Source organism: Eutrigla gurnardus, assembly GCF_963514095.1.
Source record: "Eutrigla gurnardus genome assembly, chromosome: 11".
NCBI lineage: Eukaryota > Metazoa > Chordata > Actinopteri > Perciformes > Triglidae > Eutrigla > Eutrigla gurnardus.
This window is the reverse complement of record NC_139925.1, coordinates 27231799-27253444: the sequence shown is the minus strand read 5'-3', so window position 1 is coordinate 27253444 and position 21646 is coordinate 27231799. Positions and strand designations below refer to the sequence as shown.

Here is a 21646-nt window from a genome sequence, read left to right as displayed (position 1 = left end):
CAGAAATCCCCGCTGCACATGGAACTGCACATTGCCAGTGTTGTTTCACCAATTTTATTTATTTTTTAAACAGACCCCGCCTTTTTAAACGGGACGGCCTGCACCCAAACCAGGAGGGGTCAAGGCTTTTAGCAGTCAACATTGACCTCACTGTCCAGTCCTGCACCACAACCTCCTGACTCACTACACCCACACACAGGCCCTCTGCACCTCACTCACACTCACCTTCACCCGTCCCTACCTCCATCATACACGCCCCTCCCTCAGTGACCCCAGTGGCACAGGACAGTATTCACACAATCACAACCATAATCTCACACAGACAGTTGAAACCCAGGACTGTTTTTAGACCAAAATGTGTTTTTAACATTCCACTGAAAAAATGTGATGAGCGCACGTTCAGCACAGACGTTAAAATGGCTGTGCTGAACGTGCGCTCTCTTTTAAACAAATCTTTTATCATAAATGATATCATTTTAGATAATAACCTGGACAGCATTCTCCTTACAGAGACATGGCTTGGCACTGATGCACCTGTTGTTCTCACTGAGGCTTCCCCACCAAATTTTAACTTTTTATTCTCAACTAGGGGGTGCAGAAGAGGGGGAGGTACTGCTTCAATCACAAATAACACCTTGAACATTAACGAAGTATTTTTTAACAGTTACTCATCATTTGAGTACCATGCCTTCGTTTTTAGCAGCCCACCGATTCTATGTATGACAGTCTACCGATCACCCCAGTATTCCACTTCTTTTATAAGTGAAGTTTCAGAACTTTTATCAATTATTCATACCACTTTTAACAGAATTTTAATAACCGGTGATCTTAATCTACATGTGGACATCTCCTCAGACTCAATGTCTAGAGAATTTTTAAACCTTTTAAACTGCCTTGATTTTAAGCAACATGTGACGCAGCCGACGCACAACAGGGGGCGCACCTTGGACCTGGTTATATCTTATGGCCTGTCCGTTGGTGCGCCCTCTGTTGTGGACCTGGCTGTATCTGACCACTTTTGTGTATTTTTTACAATCACCAGTTTTAATCAACGGGAGGCCCCTGTGAGAACAGTGAGGAAACGCTACCTAACTTCTGAAGTGGCTGCAAATTTTATCCAGATTTTACAGAGCACTCCTGCCGAAATCTTACCAGCACCCTGCGATTTTATCACTGACAATTTTAATAATAAGATAAAGTCGATACTGGACACAGTTGCTCCAGTTTTTATAAAATCAATTAAAACAAGACCTACAACCTCGTGGAGAACTGAAGAAACTAAACAACTGAAAAGAGATTGCAGGAGTGCAGAAAGGAGGTGGAGAAAAACAAAATGAACAGTCCATTATGAAATTTTACGTCAACACCTCAAAAATTACAATAACACAGTCAAACAAGCCAGAATCTCCCACTTCCAAAAATTAATCAATGACCATAAAAATAACCCCAAATTCTTATTCTCCACCATCGATCTTTTAACAAACACAAATTTTAAAAAATCCTCCAGGACAGCAGATAACGCCCTTTGTGAGGACTTTGCAGACCACTTCAGAAGAAAAATCAATGACATCAGATCCAGTCTTTTATCCCAACAGCTTTTAACACCTGGGTCATTGCTTTTACCTGAGGAAACACTGGAGAGTTTTGCCCTGGTTGATGCGAGGACACTTGGTCGAGTTTTCTCCCAGGTAAAGCCCACAACCTGCCTTTCAGATCCAATTCCCACACCGTTTTTTAAAACACTCTATGGATTCTTTAAGGAACAGCTGTTGTATCTGGTGAATTGCTCTCTCACACGGGTGTCTTCCCCACCTCCTTTAAAATGGCGGTGGTGAAGACCCCAATGTTTTAAATAACTACCGGCCTGTATCCAACTTACCATTTTTAAGTAACATTTTAGAAAAACTTGTTTTTAATCAAGTAAATGATTTTTTAAACTCAAACCATATTTTAGAGACTCATCAGTCTGGTTTTAGGAGGAACCACAGTACAGAGACAGCACTTTTAAAGATTTTAAATGACATCAGGTGTAATTTAGATAATCATAAACTCACAGTCTTGGTACTACTGGATCTAACCGCCGCCTTCGATACAGTAGACCATGACATTTTATTAAATAGACTGAGGAACCTGGTCGGCTTCTCTGGTACTGTTCTTAACTGGTTCACGTCCTACCTTACTGATCGAAGTTTCTTTGTAAGTATGGATACATGTTCCTCAGGAACCCATAAGATAAAGTGTGGGGTTCCCCAAGGGTCAATTTTAGGTCCAACTCTTTTTAATCTGTACATGCTTCCCCTTGGGGACGTCATCAGGAGGCACGGCATCAGCTTTCATAGTTATGCTGACGATACGCAACTGTACATTGCCGTGTCTCCTGATGACACAGGGCCAATTGATGCCCTTTTTAACTGCATTATAGACATCAAGTCATGGATGGCAGCAAACTTCCTACAGCTCAACCAGGACAAAACAGAGGTTTTAGTCATTGGTCCTGAAGGCCAGAGAGAGAAACTTTTACCAAAATTACAGGATTTTAAACCCGCCAAATCTGTAAAAAATCTGGGCGTGATTTTTGACTCTGAGCTTACTTTTATTCCACATATCAAAAACATAACAAAGATAGGTTTTTACCATCTTAAGAATATAGCCAGAGTCCGCCCGTTTCTCTCTCAGGCCAGCACAGAGGTGCTGATGCATGCTTTTATCTCTTGTCGTTTAGATTATTGTAATGCTCTGGTCTTCCCAAAAAGAACATATACAATTTACAGTTATTACAGAATTCAGCCGCACACGTGCTGACGAGGACCAGAGGGCGGGAGCACATTACACCAGTTTTAGAATCGCTGCATTGGCTCCCTGTGCGTTTCAGGATCGATTTTAAGGTTCTTTTACTAGTTTTTAAATGTCTTAATGGTCTTGGGCCTTCTTATTTATCCCTATCAACCCTATCAACCCTCACGGACCCTGAGGTCCTCCGGTGCTGGCCTTTTAACCATACCAAAAGTAAGAACTAAAACACACGGGGAGGCGGCGTTCAGTTTCTATGGCCCCCGATTGTGGAACAGCCTGCCGGAGAACCTCAGGGCTGCAGAGAATGTTGATGTTTTTAAAAAGAGGCTCAAGACCCACCTTTTTAATCAGGCTTTTAACTGACTTGTTTTATTCTTTCTAATTCCTTTTATGCTTCTTACATTTTTTATTATGATTCTATTTTACATTATCTATTTTAGCTTATCCTGTTTTACTGTTTTATATATTATATTTATTTATTTATTTTTATTGTTTCATTTATTGGGTCTATTTCATAGATTTTGATGCATTTTACTGTTTTTATTCCCTCAGTTTTTAGCTTCTACCTTTTTATCTTATTTTACTGTTTTAGCCCCTCGGTTTTCCAGTGTTTTCCTCCTGGGGGCCGACCGCACCGGGAGCTGTCTCTGGTCCACCGTTGGGGGTGCTGTCCTGTGGACGGCCCTGGCCCGGGTGGCTGGAGAGCTCTACACCTTGGTGTGGAGCCTCCTGTCTGCCTGTTCTGGGGTGGTCCCTGTGGTGGCGCCCCCTGCAGTCATGGACCATGATTCCTCTCGGTGTGCGTCGGCCCCAAAAGGTAGCTTCTTCCTCACCTCAGATCTTGGTGCCCAGCCATGTCTCTTCAGTGACAGATAGTGTATGTGTGTGGGTGTGTGTGTATGTCTGTGCATTTGGCAATGTGTGTGCGTGAGTGTGTATGTCTCTGTGTATCTCTGTGTATATTTGTGGGGGTGGGAGGTTTGGGTTTCATGGTGTTTCTTTGTGGTTCATATTTTGTTTTGTTTTTGTTTTGTTCGCTCTTATTTTCTGTAGGGCACTTTGTGTTACTGCAAAGTATGAAAGGTGCCATATAAATAAAGCTTGATTTGATTTGATTTGAATGGTTTTAAGTCATTCATGAAGAAAATAAAAATAAAATGCGCATGCATTTCATCAAAAGGCTAAGCTTTACCTCAACCTCAGAAGTAGCCTAGGTATATTACAGTGTCATTTAATTAGCCCATTATGCCTAGTCAATGTCAAGGCATGTCATAAATGGATGCCGGTGACGGTTGTGAACGGTGGCAAAACTATGGCAGCGAGACAACGCATCCTCGTGCTGAACCAAAGACGTCGCCGTCCTCGGAGCCGTTTAGTTGGAATACATAATTTCATAAGGATCAACTTCAATCCCATGGATATATTGACCGACGCGGCTATATTGCATACGTTTCGGCTACAACGGCAACAAATGTTATTAAGGATTGGCTCAATCTCCTCCGCTGTTTCTTTATTTATTATATATTTTTTTAAATCATTATAGGCTATGGTAGTATGTTCGACCATGGTTAAATAAATGTTTAGGCCTAGAAGGATTTCTAGCAATCTTTTATTCGCAAACACTGCAATAGCCTACATTTTATAATATAGTGCTGTCATGCACCTGTGCATGAAATGGAAAATCAAACTCTGAGCAATCGATTTCAGCACTTTCTTTCTGGACACCGCCGTGTACGTACGACAAAGGAGTGTTTCTTAAGAAGACTCCTAAGAGACCGTTCAGGAACCACGACTATAGTGGTAAACAACTTTGGTAAGTCATAACGTAGGAGTCTGCCTAGCGCGCTAAGAGTGGACGTTATCGGGAAACCGGGCCCAGATGTCTAACTGAAGTCTTTAATGTGACGGCTCAGTAAAACATGGAGAGACGTCCTCTTTAATTCTGTTGTACTGACCTTGTCTTTTAAATAGTTGCTCTATAACCACACAAACAGTGGTCACTGTCAGGTTCGGGCAAGACGGAGACTCGGAAAAAGGGGAGGTGAGGACCAAAATGCAATTAAAAAAGAAAGATTTATATAAATAATAAACTAAATACAAAACAAGAACTAAGACAACAACAAAGTATCAACCAAAAAAAACACAAAGGCAAAAACAAACATCAAAGAAACACTTACAAAAAAAGGAACCAAAACACGAAGGGACACGGGAGGCAGGACGAGGTACAAAAATATCCAGAGACAAGACGTGGTACAAAAATCCAGAGACAAGACGTGGTGCAGCATGCAGGGGAAGACAACGACAACACAGCGACAATGAACCGACAACGAGACAGGGGAAACACACAGACTATATACACAGGGAGGCAGGGAGCTGACGAGGAACAGATGAAACACATAAGGGCAGGCATGGTAATCAACACGAGAGGGTGGGGGAGTCAAGACAGCGGAAACAACAAGGACCAGGAAGTACGAGACAGGAAATCACACTGAGGACAAAATTACAAAATAAAACAGGAAATCAAAACGAGGGAAACACAGAACATGACAAAAACACAGATCATGACAGTCACCTGGGTGAAAGTCCTGTGTTTGTTTGACCCGTCGACTACAACCCCCACTGATACTCATTATGATACCACATTAACTGTCAATAATGTTTGCTTGATATACAACCAGAAAGCAGGGTGTGCTTTAGGGGGCGGGGCTACTTTGTGATTGACAGGTTGCTACTGATGCAGTTAGGGACCATTCGGTATTTATGCAATGGACCACCGGAGGAAAATAGGGGGGTTATATCTTAATATTCTTTGTTGAGAGGTGGGTCACCCAACAATTTTTAGTCTGAGGGGGTTTCTCAGCTTTGTGTACGGATTACTGACAGTGTCCATGTCTGAAACTTCAAAGACAAGAAAGACACAGATCATCCTCACCTTGGTGAGGCCACAATGATCCAGTTGGAGCATTAAGACAGTGGGAAGTTCATTCCGCAAACAGCCTTGTCCAAAGTTTCTGTTCCCGCACAACTAAACTACATAGGGAACTACATTTCAAGTAAAACGTATTTTGTTGTGGATTATGTATGCTCTTATGACGTATCGCAAAGGAGTTTCAAACGAGTCTGTGGAAGTCCACGTAAGTTTAAAACTGAGCGTTCTCATGATTGCTAAACAGTCATAGTTGAGGCCAGGCCAGCTGACAGTCTTGCCTGGGCCCAGGACGAGATAATCTTAGATGCCCCCCCCCCCACGCCCAGATCTCTCCTTTTCCCTTGCTCTTCCTCTCCTCTGCTCTTCCTCTCCTCTCCTCTCCTCTCCTCTCCTCTCCTCTCCTCTCCTCACATCTCTCTTTGCAAAAGACAAGTGACAGGCATTGACTATACCTATATCTATTTTTTCCCTTCCATTGTGGGATGTCGAATATGTCAAATAGTTTGGGAATTCCCTGCTCTCTGCATCTGCTGGCAATTCCTTTGCCCTCTCTGAGAAAGGCGTTGGTTTTGCCATCACACGTACGATGTTCACTCTATCAGAGTCGGTCATTCTAGTTGGCCATAATGCAGGATCGCTGAAATTAAGCGTGTGATCAGTCTCTGATCCATCCTGCTCAGACTCTCCGATGGGGCAGCCGGCGACTCCCGCTCCACTGTGACTCTCTCTCTCGTCTCTCTCACAGGTAGCCTGACTCTGTCCCTCCGCTCCGGGGCAGCGGGCCCCTCCCGCATCACTGTGACTCTCTCTCTCTTCTCTCTCACAGGTAGCCTGACTCTGTCCCTCCGCTCCGGGGCAGCGGGCCCCTCCCGCATCACTCTCTCTGTCACCTGACTGCAGCTGGATCTCTCTCCTCTCTGTCTCATCCTCTCTGACGGAGCTAGCAAACTCAACTCTTTCTGTCAAAGATAACGTGTTGTGTCAGGCTTTTATACAAACTAATGGACGTTAACATTAGAGCTGACCTGTTAAACGTTGGCTGCGCTGTTTCTTACCTTGCTCTACGTTGACTTCACTAGTTCCAGCTTCACCGTCACCACCTTTTTTTAAATATTTGTTAAGAAAATCTCTGAGGCCTCTATTTTCTTCTTTTCTTTTTCTCTTTTCTTTCCTTTTCTGAGCACCGGACTTGTGCTGATTGGACATTTTGAGCGTATTGAACTTCAAATCAAATGACAACATCAAATTTTGATCAGTGGCCATCCATTTTTGTGTTGGGGGTGGGGGGGTTCTTGGCCACTATTTCAAGGAAAATTAGGAAGAAAACAAATAAAAAGCGTTTATGTAACACAAATATGACATATTTTTTCCACAAATAGGCCTATTTAAAAATAAAAATAATAATAATAATAATTCCATAATTTGATGAGGGCCCAGTTCTGGCCCCCTACCCTACCCTGGACCCAGGACAACAGACCTGTTTGTCCCCCCCCTATCTGCGGGCGTGGTTATATATAATATTTTGTTATTTAGTAGGAGACAGAAAAAAAAGAAGTTTCCCTGGAAACCTAATTGAGGGTGTACTTTAGTTGTATGGACATGTGATGTAAGAGAAGGATTGTTGTCCCAGTAAAACATACAGACACAGTAATGGCTAGAGGTGACCACAACATTTGGCCCCGACAGTCATAATGCATAATGCACAAGGCCACTCAGAGGTCTTTGTCAAGTAAAACTGTCATATTACAACCATCTCTACTGTTTCGGGAGGAGAGTGATTCATCATTGGATGATGCACACGTTCATTACTTGTTGTGGTCATTTGTTATTTGGAGAGATAATAGCTACTTTGTGTTTATCCATAAGCTCTGTGTAAATAAATGCCTGAGCGCTTTGTGTTTGTGTGTGGAGCCACAGATGAGAACATGGAGCTTGTTTTAGGAGGAAGAGCTAGTTCAGAGCCGGCTGATAGCAAACACACAAACACGGTGCTATCAGTGTTTTGGCAGAGCTGCTCCGATTCGAACAACAGGGTTACAACAACATGGCTCGTTTTCCAGGAACTGTAGGTGTGTTGCTGTTTTCTGAAGGGAATCTCCTCCACATCAACCTGACTTTTCTTTTTTTTAATTACCACTTTGCATTGTTTTGTATTCATTAAAATAATAATAATAAAGATATTTCAAATGTTTTCCTCCAATCAGTTCCGATCTAACATCCTGATTCTGATTAACAACATCACCTCTGGACTGGAGATGGCGGTCTGACCGAAGAGTCGGGTCTTTGAACCGAGTTAAGTCATTGAGTCGATGGAACCGGGTGTCGGCAGCAAATAAGTCGATTCCATCCATCCATCCATTGTCTACCGCTTTTCCTGTATTCAGGGTCGCGGGGGGGCTGGAGCCGATCCCAGCTGTCATTGGGCGAAGGCAGGGTACACCCTGGACAGGTCGATGAATCGATTCTTATTCAAATAAAGTTTTCCTGCTGTCTATCCCAGTAGCTGCAAATGATTACGGGCTCGGCAGCAGGAAGTCCGTCTTGTTCTATGTTGTTTAACATGAGGCTCCTGGTTCACTAGCTCCTGGTTCACTAGCGCCTCTACTGGCTATATAGAGCTACTGCGACTCAGTACTCCCTTGCCGACAGAGTGCCGCTGTGACTTAGGAAGTGGTCCCATCTACCACTGTGAGGTATTAATGCAGTAAATGAAGTGGCGAAAATGACTTTGTAATACATAAGTCAACTTTATATGTATAGCACATTTAAAAACAACAGGAGTTTTATCAAAGGGACCTTCCGCGTGCACTCCTGCGAACCCTCAGGAAAACATGCAGTGCCTCTTCACGTTGTGTTTCAATCATTTGGACACAAATTTAAAAATGTTTCTTTGTCACTGAGCACAACTTTCCAACTAATGTGTTGCAGTTGGAAGTATTGTTCTCGTCTGCACCAGGTTTTTTTTTTTTTTTTCTGTAAGTTTGGACATTACACTACAAAATGAAAGATTTGTGTCTTATGTGTGACACAATAACAATATTTGTTTCTTAATGAGATTTCAAGTGATACCATCATGTCATTGATGCCATTAAAGAGTTTTTAGCAATTACTTGGGCAAGGATAATTGTGACCTGACATTTGTTTATCGCTGTAGCTTTATGTACAATTTCTATTGGTTTTGTTGTTGCAATTACACTACAAAATTGTGATTTGCATTTGATCTGATCTAAAACCACAAAGAAAGAAGCGATTGTCCACATGCATGCTGCATTTCTGTTTCTGTGCCTATTATCAATATGCCAAAGACTTCCATTCAATGGCGCGCAGGTGGCCGAGTCGTTAGAGCGCATGCCATGTACGTATGTACGCGTAAGCAGCCGACCTCAGTTCGAATCCCAACCAGAGGTCCTTTGCTGCATGTCACACCCCCTCTCTCACCTGACTTTCCTATCGGTCCACTGCTAATAAAAGGCTTCTATGCCTGAAAAAATCTTAAAAAAAAAGACGTCCATTGAAATTATCTCAAGATGCTTTCTTCCAAAGCATGTTGTGTGAAAAAGCCTGAAAGCTTTCCAAGGGCCTCTCCCCTCCAGAGAGGATAAAAGCGTTGGCTTTACCACTTCAAAGAACTTGTAATCTCATATTTGCAAGATCCCCAATTCACCTTGCAGCATGGCGCCCAAACTCCATTATTCCCTAAGGAATTTTATACTCGGCTGCAGTTTTATTCAAGCATTTGACTAGATAAACATAACCCCGAAACTAAAGCAGGACTCCTGTATTGTGCTTGGAAATCAGGGAATTCTTTTCATCTTTTCTCTTAAAACTCAAAGGTTTGGAGAGGAGGACAACATGTCCAGTTGACTGACACAGAGACATATCAGATTGCCCACAGTGAGAAAAAGGAGAGGACACATATGACTGCTCCCTGTAATGGTCTTCAGATCAAAGCTGGACAGGTAGGGGACACGGAGACCTTGTATGGCTCCTGTGATATCTGAGTTAAAGAATGCAGGATTACATAAACACCAGGCTTCAAGCAACCAGTCCTATCACTATACCTACTGTTTGATGGTGCATATGCTCTACTCATAGTCAAAAGGATTAGTCAACTGATGTTGACAGCAAACTTTCATTTCATTCTTAAAATGCATAATAGTTGTACATCAGCCCTGTATTATATAATTTGACTCTTGTTGAAATTCCTTAGGTCAAGCAAATCCACTCTCTGGCAGCCCAAAGCTCCACTTTGGCTTAACCTCCGTCTCTTCAGTGTCTCTGCTTTTTTATTTGAGGCAGTTTAGAGACATTTCAAACAACCCCAACCCTGTGTGAAAAGATAGGCGTCCAGGTGTGCAGCTGGAGGACACTGTTCTCCCAAGAAAAACAGCAGACTGGGTTCTTTCACTAGCAAGGCCCACACCATCAAAAATATATGTTTTAAAGATTTATGACAGAGAAACATGGTTGATGTGCGAAGCTTGAACTGCTTGTAGCGTATCTCTGCTGAATACGTTGTGGAGGATTCGATGGGGAATCCGCCGTAGTGCCGGGCATGGTGAACCCTCTCAGGGCGATACACAGGGGAAGAACTTAATGCTTCATCCACACTCTCATCTCAGACCGGGAAACATTGGTATTAGTACCATTAGTATTTTATGTAACAAGTGCAACATTAAAGCAGTGGAATGAACTAGATACCTAACTAGCGAGCTGGCTAAATAGCTAGATTGCTAAGTCTGTCATTCTTTAATGCTACACTGGTAATGGAATATGAGCTGAAGAGTAGATGAACAGCAGCAGAGCTGAGTCTAACGGTGAGTCTAAGGACAAGATCCCTTGCTAACTAGCTGCCTAGCTAGCTGCATCCGCTCTCTTCCTGGTGGTTTTGTTGCCGTGTTTAAGGCAATGTTGTCCTGCTGATACAGCATCAGATCAGAAATGACAAACAACTTATTATTTAGGAACTTGGGGCTCCTTGAATTAATCTCTATTTCTTCATTTTGAAACAGGGAAAGGAGGCAGAGACGCTGTACTGGACAGCGATGTAGTCCTGACCAAAATGAAGCTCTTCAGCAACTTCCACGAGAAGCTCCTGATGGCCGACGACTCCGCCTCCACCATCTACACAGCGTCGGTTGCAGAGCAGGACATCTCGGACCCCACCAAAGCCCCGGAGGTGAACGCCCATCCTGAAGACAAGCCTCGGATGGAGTCTGGCTCAGACTACCTGTCTGTCATGTTCTCAGACTCTCAGCTGCCGAGGTTGTACAAGTTTGAGTCGGAGGACTCTGGCGTGGAGCTGCCCAGCGGCGCTAACTCTCCGTCCACACCCACGGGCTCTGAGCAGAGCTTCATGGTCCACAGTCGGGAGTCCTCCTGCAACCTGAACTCTGAGGGCAACGCTCTCCCTGATGACCTAGTCCTATATGCAAAGAGCTCTGACAGTCAACAGGCGGAGGACTCTGAGAATTATAGTCCGAGTGCAGCAGTGGACAATGTGTCCGTACACTCAGAGGGACACGGCTCAGATGACAGAGAGGACGTCCACTCAGGTGCGGACGTTGACCGGTGTAGGGCTTCAGGACTCGGCCCTGAAGGAGACCAGGACCATACTGTAACTGAAAGCAGCTGCTTAGAAGGAGCCTGTGAGGACCTGGATCCAGAACCTGTAAGGAGGAGCACCACCAGTGACAGTCTGGAGGAGTACATGGACCAATGCTGCAGACTCAGTGAGGTAAGAAGAACATCCAGACATCAACTGATCCATCTTTACTCTGCTCTTTGCACAGGGGCAGGCTAAGCTAGTTTGCTTACGTTTACTTTTAGTAAAAGTCGACGTATATGCTGCATCACGGCTTACCAGGGGAACTTACATGACAACAAATTCAATTCACTTTTATGTATAGTGTCATATGACAGAATATATAAATATATATCCATCCATCATCCATTGTCTAGCGCTTATCCTGTATTCAGGGTCGCGGGGGGCTGGAGCCGATCCCAGCTGTCATTGGGTGAAGGCAGGGTTCACCCTGGACAGGACGGTCTATTGCAGGGCTATATACTATATACTATATATATATAAACAGAAGTTATCTCAGGACACTTAACACATTGAGCAGGACTAGAATACACTCATGATTTTCAATATATGTCAATACAAATTAGCTTGCATGTATTTATTATTATGGATGATCCTCCAGCCACCACATAATCCTCTAGTCCTCTACATAGTTCTCTTCATAGTGTATAGTGAGTAGGGAGTTTATACATGTGATAAACACACAGAGGTCCTTTGATTTTCAGGTATTGATGTAACTAGCAGAACAGAAGAATGCAAGAAGCACTTAGGCTGTCTTGTACTTTGACCAAACAGCAGACAAAAAGACAAGTGTGCTGATTGGTGAGGACGTGCAGGGACATGTTTCATTCATGTGAGTTCCTTGTTGACATCCAGAATGAGAGAACAAAGTTGGCTGTACAGTGAGAACACCTGACAGCTGTGGAAGCTGAAAAGTCATAATCAACTGTTTGATGTTCCTGAAAGCGTCAGTCAGACCTTGAGGCGGTCTTTCATTGCTGCAAGAGAATCTAAGGAAAACCCAACAAAAGGTTCACTTCTGGCTCCATCATAGTGAAGATTCATCTGATGTAGAGTGGCTGGCAACTTATTCGGGGTGGGTTTTGTCAAGAAAAGCCTCCTCAATGTATTAAATTCATGCTCCATTTTATACGGTTATGTCAAAGCAGGCGACTAATATGCCTGTGTGGAAATTAAAGACAGAGGGCCCTAGTTTCGTAGTTTCGCCATGCCGACGGGGTGTGTCCGCCTGGACTTTGCAAGTTTCGTGCACCGCGCAGGCTAGCGCAGGCACACCTCCTGTCACTCCTACCCGTGCAAGTGGGAAAGAGGGAGGAGAAGAAGGCGTGAGTGGGAGACGAGGAGCAGACGAGGCGTGGGCTGGGATTAATACAGCCGATTCAGATCTTCACCAATCAAATGAGCTCCTCTCCTCACCTTTAATGCGTTAGGGGAGGTTCAGTGCAAGTTCCGTCACTTGACAACCCGATGACAGAAGCAGCGCCGCCGCTCCCACCACGCGCATCACGCGCTGTGTATGCGTATCATAATAATAACAATGCCGATAATATAAAAAACAGGAGAGAGCGAGGGAGATGTTTTGGTCCAAGAGGCTGAGTTTCCGTTACGCGTGCCATCCGCCTTTAATCTGACGTCAGATGTGACGGGACAATCTATATAGATATAAATTCACGTGTTGATTCAATTAGTTGCATTAAATAGTGTTTGTTGTGATTATTTATTGCATTTAAATGTGCCTGGAACTGTGGAAACCTGCCTGTGAGGTCTCGGTGACGTGTGCCAAACTGCCACTCCGCCAGCTGTGATTCGCCTTGAATGAATGGACTTTATTTGCGCCTTGCGCCTTACGCCCAGAGTAGACCAGGTTGGAGCAGTCTCGGCGAGGCTTTTTGCCACGAGACTTCCGCTACGCCAAGCTGAATCAAGCTGAATCTGTGACGCCTCCCCCTGCTGCGCCGCCACACCCATCTTGGCACAGGCGATCCACCAAACTGCCAAACTGACCGTGCGCAAGGCTGCGCGGGTCGAAACTTGGGTTACGCCGGCTCCGCCACCCTGCGCTGCGCCACCCTGCGCTGCGCCACGAAACTAGGGCCCAGAGTAGGTGATTCTATTCAGAAACACTTTCTGTTAAATTACTTGAAATCCTTGTAACATACTGATAGTAATGAACACATTAAATGCTCTGACATAAATCTGTGGCCGTGGCAGGACTGTAAAAATCCTGACCAATCAAAAAACGTCGGTCCGGAGAAGATAATTGGACGGCCTTCATGTCTTTCAATGCTTACTTCCTGATTCACTCTGCCGATCTGGAGCACTCGTTTGGTGTTCTGGGGGCAGGGCTTTGAACAGAAGGGGGCAGTACTTTTTCTGATTTCTATAAACGACCCACTCAATCTTTAAGTGTATTTTCGCAAATTTGCAGCCTGTACTACTAACACAAGAAACTAACTTATTACACTAAGAAAGTTTCTTAAATCCAGAAAATACTTAAATCCATGCTCTACTTTAAAACCATGACTAATATGCCTGTTTTGAATTTAAGTGTATTTTCGAAGAACAGGGCTATTAGAGACCTTTTTTCTGAAGTAAAACCGCTAATACCAAAGAATAAAGGTTTGCTTTTAGCTCTATTATGATGCTGGGTTCAATTAATAATAATGCATCACAGTTGAATTTCTCAGGTAAATGTGGTAGCGAGGTGGTGGGTATGCACGTTACAGTATTTTCATGGACTCGCGTGTCACGCAGCACCTGTTCATCTGCGCGGAGGAACTGGAGATTTTTTCCAGTGATACTGTCGCCGACCACCTGCTCTTCTCTCATCTGAACCCCGGGGCCCAGAAGTTGGCGACTTACCTGGAGGCATCAGATAGGTGTCAAATATCTCAAATGACTCACATATTTACCCAGATAAAGGCTCTTTGATAGGCCCCTGGAGCCCCTGTGAGGTAATGGCTTTTAGGGGCCCAGCGTGACGGGCTAGGGCCCCCATGGTCATCATCACCTGTCACCACAGCTTATAATGTAATTCCTTATCCTGCTAAATGGGACCCTGTAGTCGAAGGGATATTGAATTTTTCTTGCCTCAAATAAGTCAATGCTCTCTCTGTTTTGACCCATGTGCCTTTTCTCTTACTCGCCGTCTGACATGGAATACAACATGAATGGATTCTATAAGCTCTGCAAATCTTAATGTGGAGATATCAGTGAGTGCATATCTGTCATATTTCATTTAGATAGTAACAGTGATCATGTGGAGCCGTTTATCTGGATGTCTGATGGCACAATTTGGTGTCCGTTTTCAAGGCTGCCTGATCAGTGCGAGTGTGAGGTGTAATCATGAAGCCTGGATGCAACACAGATCCAGAGGTTCAGGTCCCAGCACAGACTCCGACTACATTTACATGCATGTTTGTGGATGCTGCTTTCACACCAAGCTGATTTATCACATTCATGTACAAAATTCTGTAGATTCAAATTTTGTGAGAATTTCAAGACCTGCTGAAAGACTGAGAGTATTATTTTATTTTTTTACACAGCTATGAATGCCTTACAGGAAGGATAACACAGTGTGCACCATTATCCCCATATTCATAATACTCCCACCCAAGATTACTGTACCTCACAATATACGAGAGGACCAACTGAAACTATGTTAACTGCGCACATGACTGTCACGCCGTTGAGGTTTGTCTTGTCTTGGTTTTTGTCTCATCATTTCCTGTTTTATTTTGAAAGTAACTCCCCTCTCGTTTTCAGGTCACTTGCCCATGTGTTTCCTCCCTGATCCCTGATTGTTTTCACCTGTGGCCCATTATCCCTCTGTGTATTTAAGTCTGCGTCTCCCCTTGTCTTGTGCCAGTTTGTTTCGTCTTTTGTCATGATCTTCCTGCCAAGCTCCACGATCCTCATGTTAAGTTAAGTTGGTATTTTTGTAGTTTTGTTTGTAGCCTCGTTTTTTCCTCCCGGTGGAGTGATTTTGTGTTTATACTTTTTATTTTTAGAATAAAAGCCTGTTTAAACTGCCTTTGCCCTGCGTCTGAGTCCTCCCTCCTCGTCCATACCTGACAATGATGATGGCATACGTTTCAGAATACATAGATACATAACTTTTAACTAGCTGCCAAACTAGACTACATTTGTTTTTGGTCGGTGTATCTTTTGGTCATTTGATTTTGCTTTTAGGAAACGGGTACTAAAAAGGAAACCAGTGGTTATTTGATTATAATTTGTGGTTATTTGATTATCACATGGTGTTTTTCATTTTCTATTTTGTACAACAAAAAAATATGATTTTTTTTTCATATTCTGAGAACAAATGTGGTCAGAAGGGGCCAAAGACACATGAAGACGATGATACATGGACATGGATCAGTATGTAGTATGGAGCCCAGGAGTGGCCATAGAGAGTAATATATAAATATCCAGGCCACAATTAACTAATTAGTGTGCAGGTGATAAGTGTGCATACAGAGAGTCAGCCCAGCTCACCACTACAATACAATGTCATTTTAGTTTATTGTTTTTTGTTGTACGAAACAGAAAATGAAAATATTTTTAAAAAATCCCTTTTGACCACGAAAAAAAGCACTGTGTAGTAACTTTTATTGTATTGCATTTTTTAATTTTAATACCCATTTCTGGAAGCAAAATAGAATGACCAAAAGATACCTGGACTGTTTGTACTGTTAGCTGCTAAGCAAACCCAAAACTAATGAAAGTGAAACAAAAATGTGACGGAACATTTCATCAGAAGACTAAAACCAAATCAAAAGATGTGCAGCAGGGAAGCGAAGCAGAAACACTATCTGTGTGTTGAAAGAACGAGGTCTGGCTCCGCTCGTACCTGCCTCCCTATCTGGAAGCTCCACACATCTGTTGCTTCATTCCTATCCAACACTGTCATGTTTAGGAAAGCATTTGGATGCAGCAGAGGGAATGGAAAGTCAAGGTCAGAGAAGGCCTCCGTTTCCACGGTGATGTTATTGTCTCTTGTTTTTAATATGAAATGGAAAAATGAAAAAATATATTTGCCAATTTTTCCCCAAAAAATATTAACGAGTATTTTCCTATATGGAGGATATTTTCAGCCATAAAAAAAATTGGATTAAAAACGGAAAAAAAGTCATAGAAAATGTAAAGATTACTATCTTACTACACTACTTAAAAAAAAAAAATACATTTAATTTCTTAAATATCCTAAATATTAAGAAAGACTACTTATGGTGAGGTAGATGGCTCCAATAACAAAAGACTTGCAACCACCTGACAGGTATTGGACACTGTGTCTCAAAGTGTTGGTTGTTATGAAGAGACACGTTGTTGATGGTGGTTTTTCTAAACCTAACGTTGGTTTTGTTGTCTAAACCTAACATTGGTAAGTCACAATACTCCATCTATCTTCCTCCTAGGACTTGTGGGACAACATGAATCCTGATGTGACTCAGCCACTAATGCTCAGACAATACTGGATCCATTGTTGCACATAGTTTTCTATGATTGGACAGTGTGCCTGGAGCATTATACAAACCTGACATGTAGCTTTTCACATATTTGTGCCACTCGTCATTCCATGTGTGAGATATTATCGGCCTTTGATGGCAGAAGCTAAGCGGAAGGGCAGCAGGATGCATGACTGTTTGTTTGTTTGCATGTGCTTGCCTGTTTAAAATGGCTCTGTGCACGCAAAAGAGGGCATTCCCAAATCTCTTTCCCAGTTCCCGGCTGTGGATCACTCAGTGGTCTCTGTGGGGCCGTGGATAAGATCAGCCTCAGCCCTGATAACGTGCCTCTCAGCCAGAACGGATTCTGGTTACAGACTAACCACTAGCTCTGAGGAAGTGAGGGTCATCCCCTGGAAGGAATAACGTTCCTTATCTTAATTAGCCACCAAAAAAAACCTCTAGAGGTCTGGTAGCTTGTAGAGTCAACAGATGAGGAAATACAACCGATAAATATAATGTTAACCCTTTGACCCTGATTCATGCATTTTTCTGTCCTATCTGATTGATGAGAACAGAGAGAGTGAACCATAGAAATGAAACAGGAGTTGAAGGGACATTTCCCTCCAAATCAACGTCAGAGCGGCAGACATTTTTATGCGTACAATTGCCATCGCAACTGTTGTAGTGGGCCACTTCTGTATAAAGCAAACCGACTTCCATGTGGTGGACTCGCTGAGGTATTACAGTAACGATTATCAGTGGAGTCGTAACGTAATGAGGCACAGAGAGACGGAATAAATGAGTCACATTTAACAATGTAATACTTCATCCACATCTAAACTACGTTAGTATTGTCAGAGAGACAGCTGGCTTGTTAAATCTGTCATCCGTTAAGTCTACACACTGAACAGCAGCAGTGTTGGGTCTAACAGTCCCTCTGCCTCACTCCCTGATGCTCTGGACAAAGGACGAGACACCTAGCTGACTAGCTAACTGGTAACCTAGCTAACTAGCCAGACATCCATCTCCAGAGCAGAATCTGTTCTCTTCCTGGTGGGCTGTTGTGTGTTGTCACCACGACAACTAACAACAATCACTAGTTTCTTTTGTACTCTTTTTTTATTTTATTTACCAATGTTGATTCAGGAAACAAAACCAATGTTCGGTTTAGGGCACACTCACACTAGGGCCAGTTGATCCGTACCGTGCCATGGCCCGATTGCCCCCCTCCCCCCCACCCCACCCCCGCCTGCACTCACACTGCTCCAAGCCCAACCGGGCCTCGGCACGGTTACCTGTTACCTGTATGTCATCACGTCATATCATGTTGCATGGCTTTACGTAGTTTCCAAGAAGCGCAGAGACTGTAGCTGTAACTTTGTCGCGTCTGCTGAGGTGCCTTAATGCACGGGCTTTCCTGGGCTTCACCCAGGGGCCTTGACCAATCAGGGGCCTCTTAATTATAATAATGAATAATAATGATGATAAACGTCTGTATTCGCGGACTCTGGAGATTCTACCATATCACTGAGCACATCGCTCTGCAGTGCCCCCCCGTCTTATGTAAAGTATAGATCGGACCATATCCACCATGAAACAGGATCCTAATGAACTTTCCATTGACATTGTTTTAATGCTGAGAAACACGTTGGCAAATGTTTGTCTCCATACATCAATCACTAGATTCGGCTGTGAGACTGTTGAATTATGACGAGATGAAGGTGTGAAAGAAAGAAGGCAGTTAAAGGGTTCCTCCATACGTTGTGGCCAGGGCCATAGCCAGGGTTTAGACATGAGTGAGGTCCAGAATGTTTTCATTCAATGGAGCTTATTTACTGCATTTCTTCTTTTTTTTTTAGATTATTTTTTCGGCTAGAGGGCCGTTCAAGCCTTTGATTATTTTTCAGACAGTGTGGAAACAGGGAGAGAGGCAAAAGACATGTGGGAAACTGATCCCGGGCCGGGAGTCAAACCCGGGACCACCGCCTCTGTACATTGCTGCGCCGCTGGCTGCGCCACTGGCTGCCCCATTTACTGCATTTCTGGATGAGCAAAATTCAGTGTGTGTGTGTGTGTGTGTGTGTGTGTGCATGTTTTCGAAAACATGCACTGAATCCTCGCTCACATCTCTGTTTGGATATGACTTCACTAACATTTCTAAAAATAAATAAAATGAAAATGTTTAATGTAATGATTACGGAGGTCCGGATCTCGGTGACCTCATAGCTGGCTACGGCCATGGTTGTGGAGAACGGGTCCATAGTCCAGTCTGTGGTCCACAGAGGTCCTGTCCGTTAGAGGAAATGAGTGATGTCAGTCCTCCAGCCTGTTATGACTGCTCGCCCATTGTTCGACCAGCAGTGGGGAAGAGGGGCTTCAGACCCTGACCTGAGCTCACATCCTGCTTTTGTTGGGACACATTCGGAATGTTGATCTTTGGATAAGTTTGCTCCAAAATTCCAAAGAAACACAACAAACTCTTTTCTGGGTTCTAATTTGTTTCAAATTAATTAATAAGTTCATTAATTCTTCTCTATGGAGCTAGCATAACTGAACACCTTCTTTTCAACTATGGAGATGTGGTTACTTTGAGATTAATTATTTGGAAATATAGGCTAAATTAATAGAGTTGAAACCATGAGCAGCATTCATGTGACTGGCTGATCATATGATGACACCTGGCATTTACATGCCATAGGTGTCTTAGGGACTCTCCCAGCATGCACTGGGGCAATATATTCCCTGAGAAAAGTCTCAACATATGTGTTCCTGCAATGTTACTGCCTTTCCATCCTGACAGTGATGTGCAGAGTGAATCGATCCTGATGTCTGGCATGAATACAATCAAAGTTTAAAGTCATCCAAATATTAACATCCTGTCAGAACTAACAGATTTCAGAAGTTAGGTCTCAGAGAATAAACTCCTGGTATCCTGACTAACCTGCACACCCTGTGTTTGTCCAGGCCCAGCAGGCCAGTTCCAGCCCTCTGGGATCAGGTCTGGGTTACCTGGAGCACATCTGCCAGCTCATGGAGAAGATTGGCCAGCTGCAGGAGACCAACCTCCGGCTGCAGAGGAAGATCTGCACCCTGACCAACGACAGCAGGATGGCGAAGACCAAAGAGGTGTGTGTGTAACTGCTCTGTACCTATTCTTATTTTGTAGTTGGGCAGTTTGAAAGACAAGGGGTGTCGAAAAAAGGGGAGGGCCTATGACATAATGCTTTGTTTGTATGATATTAAATGGGAAATGTAGGATTTAGTCTTTTTGGAGCTTGTTACTTAAACACTCTACTTAAACACAGGTTTAACAAGATAGAGGGGTGGAGTATAAAGAATAAATATGTTATGTAGTCTTGCTGTAATACTTGTGAGACGAGGTTCTTTTGTATTGACATCAGGAGGGAAATGTGTGTGTAGGCGGAGGAGCTCTTGGATGTGTTGAATGTTTCCTCCACAGTGGGTGAAAGGTAACTTCAGAGCTGGGAGAAAGATTGCTTTTGGTTTGTTAATATTATTATTTGGTTAGAAAAGTCAGAAGTTGACTTTATATAAGCAACGTTTCAAATTAAAGCAGGCAAATAAACACAAAACAGTAACATTGTGCTAAACCAGCAGCAAGAGGATGAAACAGGGCTGATGTCATTTTGTCTTCTTGTAATCGTTAAATCCAGAGCAGCTGCATTTTGAGTCACAGCTTTTTGGCCGAGTTACAATTATCTGAGAATAAAATAATATTAAATTAAAATACATTAGTTTAGCTAATAGGGGCGGTTAAGCTCAGGAGCGTTTGGCTGGCTACCGCAAGATTGCCAGTTCGATCCTCCTAGCTGAGTGCCTGGTGTCCCTGAGCAAGACACCTCACCCTAAATGCTCCTGACGAGCTGGCTGTCGCCCTGCGTGGTTGAATCCGCCGTCGGTGTGTGAATGTGTGCGTGGATGGGTGAATGTCAGTCATTCCTGTAAAGCGCTTTGGAGAAAAGCGCTATATAAATGAGGCCATTTACCATTTTAGTTAAAATACTGGTTTATGAAGAATTTGAGTTAATACATTAAGGCTGCCTACTTTTGAATCCTGTTCAGACTGAGACAGTAAGTGTCTCACACACTGTTCAGAAGTATTACATCATGTGATATTTATGTCAAATTGAAACCCTATGTATATTGGAAATGAGGTCACTGGAGGAAATAAAAGGATGGACAGAAGGTTTTATTTAACTGCCCACTATGATATCTGATAAACCCAAGGAATATTAGTAAATCATTATCTTTTTAAACAATGTCCTTACTTGACTTTGTACTTTGATAGTGTTTTGTTATTATTGTATGTTCTGTTTATGTTCATACCATGTGACCATGATCCTGATCACATGAATAAAAGGACATCAGACTGTAGTCAGGGTCCTGAGCAGGATTTCAGTAAACCTCTGATGTACAATATTCTTGTGATTTTTTGAACAGGACTTCCTCCAGCAGCAGTGCAGCTGTGGTGCAGCCAGTCTGACCTATCAAGAGGCTCAGAAGACACAGTCCAGAAGTGAGTTCCTGTCTCCCAGTGGGACCGTCTCTGACCTGTCCACCATCCACGAGGCCGCCCGGCATCCACTCATACCAACCAGCACAGGTAATGTTGGGACATATTTGACTTTGCGTGCCTGGTGCCCCCAGTTGGCTGCATATAGTTCTTCCTAATTAAAATGATTTTATTTCATTAAAACCCCCTAATATCAACCTTTCATACCACATCTACCACCATCAAAATGGAAAGGAAGTGGTTAAGTAGTAAAGCCCACCTCGATTTAATTGGCTGCCTGGGCCAAATGTGACATTGACGCTGGGCGTGGAAAAATTGAAAATATTTGATATTTC

General features: G+C 43.3%; 1 protein-coding gene across 1 annotated transcript in view; it reads left to right on the top strand.

Annotated features, from left to right (window-relative positions):
• The window catches only part of LOC311021211 (uncharacterized protein), a 40862-nt gene that overhangs the window by 9633 nt on the left and 9583 nt on the right, over nucleotides 1-21646 (top strand). The window contains exons 2-4 of the mRNA XM_084021659.1: nucleotides 10735-11459; nucleotides 19742-19903; nucleotides 21239-21401. Coding sequence (XP_083877785.1) covers nucleotides 10735-11459; nucleotides 19742-19903; nucleotides 21239-21401 — 1050 coding nt within the window. The remainder of the gene's footprint in view (nucleotides 1-10734; nucleotides 11460-19741; nucleotides 19904-21238; nucleotides 21402-21646) is intronic.